The sequence below is a fragment of the Otolemur garnettii genome, unplaced genomic scaffold (genome assembly GCF_000181295.1).
Source record: "Otolemur garnettii isolate 467f Iridium unplaced genomic scaffold, OtoGar3 scaffold00055, whole genome shotgun sequence".
In the NCBI taxonomy this organism is placed as follows: Eukaryota; Metazoa; Chordata; class Mammalia; order Primates; family Galagidae; genus Otolemur; species Otolemur garnettii.
The window spans coordinates 5,714,889-5,725,345 of NW_003852450.1; the positions used below are offsets into that span (position 1 = coordinate 5,714,889).

At 48.7% G+C, this 10,457-nt stretch overlaps 1 protein-coding gene across 1 annotated transcript in view; it reads right to left on the reverse strand.

Moving 5' to 3' along the window:
- Nucleotides 1–1,129: 1,129 nt before the first annotated feature.
- The window catches only part of PRELP (proline and arginine rich end leucine rich repeat protein), an 11,543-nt gene continuing 2,215 nt past the window's right edge, over nt 1,130–10,457 (reverse strand). The window contains exons 2-3 of the mRNA XM_003792253.3: nt 4,359–5,341; nt 1,130–1,593 (exon numbers count right to left, since the gene is read on the reverse strand). Coding sequence (XP_003792301.1) covers nt 1,418–1,593; nt 4,359–5,325 — 1,143 coding nt within the window. The 5' untranslated portion in view covers nt 5,326–5,341 and the 3' untranslated portion in view covers nt 1,130–1,417. The remainder of the gene's footprint in view (nt 1,594–4,358; nt 5,342–10,457) is intronic.

Genomic DNA, 10,457 nt, shown 5'->3' on the forward strand with positions numbered 1-10,457 from the left:
AAAGGCAGGATATTTTGGACTTGTCCTGCAATAGAGTATGATTTAAAGTGGGGCCGCAGACATAGAACACAAATGCCGGAGGGACCTCCGAGGCTCATCCACCCCTTCTGTGTACAGACGTGGGATCCGAGAGCAGAAGGACCTGGCAGAGCATACAGCAAATGGGAGCAAACTCACCTGGGTTCTCGAACCTTTCCCTTTTGATGGGAATGAGCCCCAGCCTCTGCACTTTTGAGCCTTTTAGACCCTTTTACGAGAGACACGCCCGTAAACGTGGCCCATGGCTTTTACAAGTTGAAACCCAGAGAGTAAGTAGGAAGACTAGAGCCAGCCGTTACCCCCACCAGCCACCAGGTGTCGCTGATGTGTCCGCCTTAGAGGCGGGGGCGGATTTTTCAAATGCGGAAGAGGATTCTGGGAGATTTCGAGGTGCTCTGCCCCTTCTTGCCGGTTTCTCAGGCACCTCTTACCCAGCGTGAAAAAGAGTGGGCGATCCACACAGACTGAGGGCAGACTCCGGGGGCGGGACTGGTGCCTCTTGATCGCCTTTGTGAACTGCGTTCCTTCGGCCTCAGGCTGACCGAGGCTGGGCACCGGGGCTGCAGGCCCTCTCTCCACCCACCACCCTCGCGGGCCCATCATCTTTGCCTACCCCCTCCCCAACCCCACCCCCATCCCCGGCCTGGCTGATTCCTTCCATTCTTCTCCCCTTGGGGAGGGCGTGTGCTGTGTTCTCCCCCGGGGTGGGGTCGGGGGCGGCTCCGCTCTGCGAAGAGCCGGATGATGCAGGCCCTTGCGAGAACCCTGACCCTCCGCCTGTCATTCCCTTACACTTCCTGGAGAACGCGGGCCAGCAGAGCCAGTGCGAGGTGTGCTGCCGGGGAACGGGGATGTGGAGCAGCAGAATTGGAAGAAGGGATCTTTGGCTGAGGAGAACTGGGTTTCTCAGTCTGTTTGAGCCAGAGCTGCCCAGGATGGAGGAGCCTCCGGCTGGACTTTACAAACCTCACTCACTGCCCTCACTTCTGGGCTGACTATCTTCTGCTTGTCACCCAGGACTGAGATCTGATGTCAACATGGCCCAGATTTACCCAGGGGTGGTGGATGGAGGAGGGAGACGGGATGTGAAGTCTTTAGACACACATCTGTGTTTCTGGAGCAAAGGGAGACCACAGAAGGCTGGAAGTTTAGGTGTGCACTGGCTGTCTTTGAACTGGGTGAGACCAAACCAAGACCTGGGAAGTCTTGCTCCATAGGCTGCAACAGAGTATGTGGCTGTTCCCTGCCTCAGAAAGGTGGGATGAGAGAGGTAAAGCTGGGAGCAAGGCAAGGAGCTAGAGCAAACGAATGTTGGGCACAGGCACCTGGGCCCCAGGCTTCAAGTGCGGTCACAAGAGATCCAGCAGCAGAGTGTGGCCTAGATGACCACGGACTGCAGCAGGCGGAAGCACATCATGAGGTCCAACGGGATGGGTGGCTTCAGGTAGTTCCCATCCAGCCGCAGGTAGCGCAGATGTGGCACGTTCTCCAGATCCGAGGAGAAGTCATGGAAGGCGACTAGATTGTTGGGACAAATTTGGGTCCCATTGATTCCTATGGAGAAAGAAGGGGAGAAGTGAGCTGGAGGCAAAGATGAGGAAGGAGAAAGAGGACAACCATGGGAAGGACTCCAGACTTCCCCTCGCTGGAACTGGCTGACTTTGGGATGTGTAGTCACATCCAGACTTGGTTTACTGTTTTGCAAAATGAATTATGTTGGAATTGATCTTTTTTTTTTTTTTTGAGACAGAGTATCACTTTGTCGCCAAGGGCAGAGTGCCATGATGTCATAGCTCACAGTGACCTCAAACTCTTAGGCTCAAGTGATCCCCTTGTTTCAGCCTCCTGAGTAGCTGAGACTACAGGTACCCTCCATAATGTCCAGCTATTTTTAGAGATGGGGGTCAGGCTTCTCATGAGTTTAGGCAATCCCCCCATCCCAGCCTCCTAAAGTGCTAGGATTACAACTGTGCCTGGCCTGATCAACAATTGTTATTGCACATTTACTCTGGAGAATCAGAAGTAAACTTTGAGCTGGGACTTTAAGGCTACGTAGGATTACCACAGGTGGAGACCTGGGGAATGGTGTTCTGATAGACCAGACAGATTTAAAAGAAGTTGTGGAGCCCAAAATCCTGCTCATGGTAGAATATGGGAATGGTAACAGTGCAGCGTGATGTATGGAGGAGAGTAAGCCAGGAATGTAAGTTACTGCCAAATTGTGGTAGGCTTTCAAATAGTACTTAGCTAAACGTTGGGGCTTAATGTGCAATCTGAAGAATGGCATTGAGCAGGATTGTCTTTATGAGAGTGATGTTAGGTTATTTGAACCTTAACATCCTGGGGTGTTAAATCTGGAAGGGTCCTTAGAGATCCTATCGATCATGTGTATATTGTACAGGATGATTCTAGCTACAGTGTGGAGAAACAGTGAAGTTAGGTAAGATCTGAAGCCTGCAGGCGGATGTGACAATTACTCTGGAGGTGTTCTGCGAATTGGATGTGAGGTGTGAGGATGGGCGGAAGATGGTTAACAGAAACAGGGATGACAGGAAGAGGAAAGGATGACTGGGGAGAACTCAGAGACCCCAGTGACATGATGAACCTGTTGATTCTGAAGTGTCCAGGGCCTGAGATTCTATTTTCCTTTTCACCTCTTGTTGGATGGCATCAGACATGACAGCTTCTAAATGGATTTTTTAATTCTCCTTTGCCTCATGTATCATCTTTGGAAAAGAAGGAGGAAGAAGAGAAGGAGTCATCTTCATTGTTGTTATTCTCTTCTTCCTCTTCCGTTTTTTGAGAAACCAGAGAGTCCTAACACAGGTGAATTTTCCCTGATATGTTTTATGACTTTGGGCTGCTGTCTGACCACCCTGATGCTCAGTTCCCCAATCTGGGAAATGGTGAAAGTGGTGCCTGTCCTGAACATCAAATGAGACAATGTTGGCAAAGGCATTTTGTGAAATGTAAAGGACAGTACAGGTGGCAGCATTATGGTCATTGCTAAGAACTTAATTGTCACACTGAGCCTGTCACAATTAAGTCCCATTCAGCTAGTTCCGTCTGTTAAGGACACAGGAGACAGGCTGGATGGGGGTGGACACATGTGGGTGGGGCATGATTCTTACAACCTCAGCCTCAGAAGGCTGGGATATTCCCCAGCATCCTGTTCTTTCACAGTCTGGTAGAGACCTGTCAGCCATTTATTAATTGAGATATACTTTCTGTCTATATTTTCAGCCTACACAGCTTCCTGGGGGTAATGCGCTACCTGCAGGGTAAAGTTAGATTTTGCTTTTTCCTGAATTTATTTCTTAAAAGATTTTTTGAAAACTCTCCCCCACATCTTGTAATTATCCCAGATGAGTGAACAGGCCTCATACTATTCTCTCTTCCATTTGTTTCAAGATTGTAGAAAATTTAACAATCTTCCTCTCGTTCTTTGGCTTGGAATCTAGGATCCTCTAACATGTTCTCTTTCCCCCTGAGCCCCTCTACCTGCTACATTCCTTGTGTGGATATAGCATGATTTTTTCAAGGATCAGATAATATTCTTTCAATTTAAGTTTTTCTGCTAATGCTCTGCTTAGAGCTGACACTTTTGTTAGGAGTGAAACTGGGACTCCTGGCCTTCTTTCCTGGGTAGCAGCTCCGAGCCCAGGAGCCTGTAACTGTAGCTTAAGAAATTCTCCCTTAAATGAAACTAAACATCACAACCTTCCAGATAGATTCAGAAAGCACCAGCACACCGACTTTATTTTCTGACTGCCACACTATTACCAGTTGTATGCCCTGTGTATATAGCTGTCTTTCTGGCTATAGCTTTTAGAGACTCTTCAAAACCTAGGCTCAGACTTAAGAAGCATCCTCTCAAAGCTGAAGCCTTCTGTAGCAGGCAGGCCCAGTACATTTCGAGATGGACATTCAAATATCTCTGTTCAGTTTTTAGGAGAATGTCCAGGAGTATATTCCATGTCTACCCTACCTACAGATCCAGAGGCCAAAGGAGCTGGGGCTGATGAGAAGGGGTGGATGACCCTATTATCCTCCAAGTGTGGTATTCTGGCCACTTTGTTCATATTCAACTATTAAATCCTCATGCCTGCTTTGTGGTAGAAGATATTATTACCATTCTCATTTTCCCAGAGAAGTCAAATATCATCTTTTCAAGGGCACACTGATAACAAGTAGTAAGGCCAAAAGATTTGAAGTCTAGAACCAAAGTGACTGATTTTGCACCTCTCCTGCTCAGGCTTGGGCAAAGAGAGCTCCAACCTCCCTCCTCATGGCCCCATCCCAGCCCTGCCCCCACTCACTCTCGATGCTATTGTTGTTAAGGTATAGGTGCTCCAGACGGTTGCTGATGGCAGGCACACTGCTGATCTTGTTGTGTGACAGGTGGAGCACGAGCAGGTTGGAGATGTTGAAGGAGTTCTTGGGGATCCCCCTGTCTGACAGCTGGTTGTAGTTAAGCCGAATGAAGGCAAGGTTGGGGAAGCCCTTGAAGTATCCATTAGGGATGGAATCAATCTTGTTGCTATCCAGGTAGAGCTGGTGAATGGCTGTGGGGACCTTGGGTGGCATCTTTCTCAGGATGTTGTGGGCCAGGTTGAGCTGCATGAGGTTCTTAAGGCCCTGGAAGGTGTCGGCCTTGAAGACACCATCACTTAGCTTATTGTGCTGGAGATCTAAGAGTACCAGGTTCTCCAGCTTGCTGAAGACGCCAGATGGGATTCTGGATATCTGGTTTTGGCTCAGCCTCAGCTGCTCTAGGTTCCGGGGTAGGGCCGAGGGAACCTCTTGGAGCTGGTTCTTCTCCATGTAGAGAAACACCAGGCTGGGTAGTTTCTCCAGCACCCTCTGGTCTATCTTGCGAATTCGGTTGTTGTCCAGGTTGATCCACCTCAAGCCCGTGGCATTCTTGAAGGACTCCAGTGGGAGCTCAGTGATGAAGTTATTTTGGAGATACAAGTAATGGATGCGGGATGGGATAACAGGGACCTTGCGCAGGTTGCGGCTGTCACAGTAGAGGGCAGATGGAAAGTCAGGGGGGCAGAAGCATTCACGAGGACAGTCAGGGAAGACCGATGGAGGGCCGGGAGGGAGAGGGGGTGGCAGGTCTGTAGGCTCTGCTGGTTCATGGGGCTGAGGAAAGGCAGGTGTGGGTCTGGGCCTGGGCCTGCGCCTGGGCCCAGTGCCGGGTCTTGGTCGTCTTGTTGACTGGCCTTGGGCCATGGAGGCCAAAATGAGAAGTGGGAGGAGCCAGTAGAGGAATGACCTCATGATCTAGGTGATACACCTGTAGGGAGTAGACACAGGAGGTCATTAGGCTTCTGACACTCAGTAACGGGATGCCATGTTTTTGTAGCCAGAGTTGGCCAGCACTAGTTCCAGGGGAGATGAGTTGAGCTCAGGGACTTGTAGAAGCATCTCCTTATTTACCTTTACTCAGCAAATGAGGGAATAACAAGGGCTTGAGGCTTTGGATTCCTTGCCTATAGGCTTAACCACTCAATGTCATAAGCCTGCTCTGGGAGAGTGAACCATCCTGGTAGAAAGCACATTGGGTTGTTAATCAGGAGTTCTGGGGCTTGTTGGATAAGAGCCTTAACCTCTCTGGTCCTCTGTCTTCCCATGTGTAGCATGAGAATATCATCTCTGCCTTTATAAGAGGGATGTTAGGATAGATTCTGGGAGGATTAAATCTGGAAAGATTTCTCTAGAAATCCTATACCATGGTGGTTTTCAAGGTTTTCTTCATTTCTGTAGAGTACCCCCTACATGAAGGGGAGCGACAGAGGAGAGTACCCTTAACTCACTCTTGTGCCAACCTCAAGAGCCCCTTTTTTTTTTTAATCTTATATATTGAGGTTTAGCTAAAGCATTTATTTGAAAAAATATTTTATTGCTAAAAATGGTTTGAAATCCACCAATCAAGTCCAGACCCTACTGTTTATAAAAACTGAGGACTGGAGGGAAGAAGTGGCTTGCCAGGGCCAAGAGGCTATTGAACAGCAGACCCAGAATGAAAAGCAAGGCCTCCTGCCTTCCAGAGAAGAGCTTGTGGAGATTGTGGGAAGGAAGAGTAGTGCTGTGGACACCCTTGCATCCACTCCTGATTACACATGCTCGGGCCTCTCCTCTCCGCACCCATGCCTTTGGCTCAGAGAACACTGGTCTTTGCCATCAGGAGGTATGCCAAGAATTTTTCCCCAGATGTGGAGGCTCCCAGGAAAATAAACAGCCAAGGGATAAAAAGATGTGGAGGAAACACTTTCCTTTCCTTTGCCCTGGTGTTGCTGCTCTCCGTATCCTTTGGTGTTGGTGGTATTGAGGGGGGATATCAAAGAGTACTTCCTGCTAGGTTGGGTGATATGGTGATGAGGAGTTGAAGGATGTTCTGGGGTGGCCCTTCCCCTTGATGATCCCTCAGAGGGGGCCATGTGGTCTTAGCTGAAGTGAAAGTATGAGACTATCAACAGACTCAGGGCAGAAAAGACAGGGCAGCTCCACAGGTTTCCTCCCCAGACCTGGGCTAGGAAGGGTCCAGGGAGGGAATATTCTGCGCCTTCCCTTCTCAGGGCCAACATCCTTTTGACATGCCCTCTGGTCTCCAGCCAGGGTCCCTGTTCCCACATTGCTTCAACTGGCCTTCTTGCCTCTTCCTCACAACTGTGCCCCCTACCCTAGGTTTGGGCACATTGGGGATGCAGGTTTGGGGGGTTCTCTGAGATAGAATGAACTGGAATATGTCCCCAGGTTCCATCTGACCCCTGTGATCACTGCCTCTGACTCAGGTCCCCTGACTCTCTCCCACCTTCTCTTTGAGCCCACACCGGCTTAGACTTTTTCCTTATTTGACCTAGGGGCCAGCTTAGATCAAAGAAAGACAATAGAAGCCCCTCGCCCGCTGCTGAGTCCATAGCAAGATGTCCAGGAGAAGCTGAATGTGACTAGAAAGGGAAAAGAGGCAGAGCTTAGCCCTGGATAGGTGGAAGGGGTCCCACCACAGCTTTTACACTGAGTCTGCACACTCTTGCCCACACAGGGTTCTCTTCTGGTCCCATACACAGAAATAAATTCCTATTCATATGTCATCTGTGTGTGTCCTTAGGCAGTACACCGAGTGTGGGAAGGAAGGAAGGAGAGAAGAGACTGTTCTGCAGCCTCTGAGGTGGTTTCTTCCCAGGCAGGCTTCTCCACAGGGCTCTGGAAGGCTATTTCCCCTGGCTTCCTATCACAAAGGACCTTGCAAGTTAGATTCTTGGCTTTATCTCCAGTTGAGGATATAATAGTCTTGGGGATACACTGAAAGGATTAAAAAGAGAAGACATTCATTGTAAAACCTTAAATTTAAGTCTCTTTGTCAGGACCATACTTGCTGAACTATGAATTAACATTTTATAACTCTTGCAATTTTCTTGGAAAAAGAATAGTCATGTTGCATATAAATTAAGAGTTGGTTAAAGCATTAGTATCCTAAAAGCAAACATTTTAAAAAGGCACCATTTTGGTGACCTTGATTATTTATTTTTTGTAAATTTCTTTATTTTCTAATTACCTAGAAGCCTAGAAATAAGCAATAAATTTTTCATGCTGTGAGAAGTCCTGCCCCAAGGAGGCTCTGAGCACCGGCCAAGGTTTCCCTATTTCCTTCATTGCATTTGTGCTGGGCACCAGTTTAAGCAAGTAAAGGCTTCCCAGGGCTTGGGGCAAAAACCTGAGGTGAGGCACAGTGACTCTGGCCTCTGCTGGGGTGGGTGTCCCAGCAGCTCAGTGCCCGGACAGCCCTAGTCTCGAATGTCAGGGATGACAGTGAGCAGGTCAGTCACAACTGCCTGCCCCTTCCCATCCACAGTGAACACAGGCCTTCCTCATCCGCCTCCCCAGTGACAGGCCATTTGCAAACTTATCTTCCCACTAGTCCTGATCATTTTACATTCCAAACCCCAGGGCTAGCCAAGCTCCTCCCAGAGCCTTTGGGAGGTTCCCTCGGAAATGCTGCCTGGGGCTTGAGTTCCACTCCCCTTCCTTCTGGGTTGAATCAGAACCCTTCTGTGTGTACCAGTGCTTCTCTTAAGGAATGAGTCTTCATTTCTGAGGCTTTTCTCATGGGCTAAGTAAGGACCGTATGCTGGAGTGTGGCTGTCTGGGCAGTCAGGATGTTCTGACAGCATAGCCATTTTCTCTGACCAGAATCCCTGGGACAGACTGAAGATACCTGGACTCTAAGAGGAGGCATAGTCCCTTCCACAAAGCCACAAAGCCACAAAGCCATATTCACTGTGCTCCCTACCGCCCAGAACCTTCTATCCAATCATAAGGTCCCTTAGGATAGGGGTAGGTCCTATGTGTGTGTTTAAAACATTTTATGCCTTTGCAAACACACTTCCCCTAACTTTCTTCTGGGCTGAATCAGTAAATGCTTGTTGACCACCTACAACAACCAGCTTCATGTAGCTCTGTTCTCCAACTTGGTTGTCAAAAAGCTGCTGCTTCATGGAAGGGAAAAGCAGTTGCTTTATTCAACCCAAAATTCACTCTCTGCATTTAAGAACATTTTCTAAGAGTTTTAAATTCAAACTTCAGTTCCAACTATTGCACATCGGGGCTTGACTCCTGGTGACTCTCCCCCAGGTGACTCCTGGTGACTCACCTCATCTATGTGAGGACCAAATGAGGTCATGCATGTGAAGGCATGTTACAGAGTGTACAATCTCCACATGTGGAAGAGACTTGAGTTATATATGTGTTTTAAGAGTGGATTCTCTAGAGAGACTCCTTGATTTTTAAAGCGAGATAGTTGTCTTCCCTATATCTTATTCATTTATTGTTAGAGCCCAGGTCTGGTGGTGGAATGTTTATGCTCAGGACAGGCTTGGGCTGAGGTCCAGATGAGTTCGCAAGGGGTGGGCTGGGAGTGAGATTGAGTTTGTTTCCTGGGGCTAGGCAGGTTTAGCACCAGGGTTACTCCATACTATGCACTGGCCTTCTTCTCTCTTGTCAAATTTCCTGTCTACTTGGTCACCCTTGGCCTCCATGGCTTGACCCATGTAGCTACCCTGCTGTGCCGAATGAGCTGCCCCTGCCCAGAGTCATGTTTATGAATTCCAGGTGCCACTCTCTATTACTGCCCTTCTCTCTGTTCTAAACTTAGGCTTCTCAAAGCCATCGTGTTCTCTTTATCTCTTCCTGTAGCCTAGGAGGAAGTTAGAAGCAGGGAGAATCAGGTGGTCCCTGCCCATTTGTTACAGAGGAATGAGCCAGGCCCATGCAGGCTACCTGAGAGCCTTTCAAGGCCCCCATTAGGCTGGTGCGGTCCTGGGATAACAAAGGGGCAGGAATGGGGCTTGGTGCTTTCAACATACCATTGATGCATCAGCCCCTTCCTGGGCTGGGGGGATGAAATGCTGTAAGGCTGACCCTGCCTGGGACAGTGGGGAAAGAGCATCAGGGCACATTCTAGTTTAAAGACAAGATTCTCAGCTCCTCGACCATATCTAGTGATGTGACTTTGTTCTGACCCTCAGTTTCCCATCTGTAAAATGGGAACAACAAAATCTTGCTTATCTCTGTATTCCTCTTCCAGTTGTCAAAAGCAAGTAAGATGAGCAGCTTTAAAATACACTACAGATCAAACATGCTAAAAATAAGTCTAACACTATTATGGAGAGACCATCTGTCTCCCCAGCGTCTACCACAAGGCAAAGTGTAAACAGAAAGAAGATTTTCTGGCCTGAGGCCACTAGTCCAGAAGAGCAAGTTTTCCATTCTGAGGGAAGGGGAAGAAATAAGGCTGAGATGGTTCTTCTCCTCTGACAGCCCGCTGCCTACCATATCCTTCCTGTCTCCCTCCCCTAGCATCTCCACCCCCTGAACAAAGCCTAGAAGAATCTGATAGCTTGAGTGGTTATAGATCTGGGCCCCAACCCTGCAATTCTTCAGCTGCTGAGCTGGGTACCCTTGGATAAGGCCTTAGTTTCCTCATGTGTAAAATGGGCACAGTAACACCTTCTTAACAGATTGTTTTGAGGATTAAATGAGTTGATATGGACAAAGTGAGTGCTCAATGAATGTTAAGGGATTACTGAAATTATTTCAAAGTAATGGGGCTCTCTTTCCCTGCAGCCTGGCTAGAGTGCAGCCCTACCTGCTGCCCAAAGGCAGGAATTCTTGCAGGTGGGTATTGGCTCTTCCACACAGCAAATTCCTCCACTTTGTGGCTCCTGAGACCACACTTAGAAGCCCCCAGCCATCCAGGGAAAGCTCACTCTGTCTTTCCAGTACCCTAATCCCTCTCTGTGCCTTCTATAGCAGGGGCAGAGACACGGCCCTTTCTCTCTTGAGAAGGTGCAAGTCGGCTCGGCACCTATAGCTCAACCGGCTAAGGCGCCAGCCATGTACACCTAAGGTGG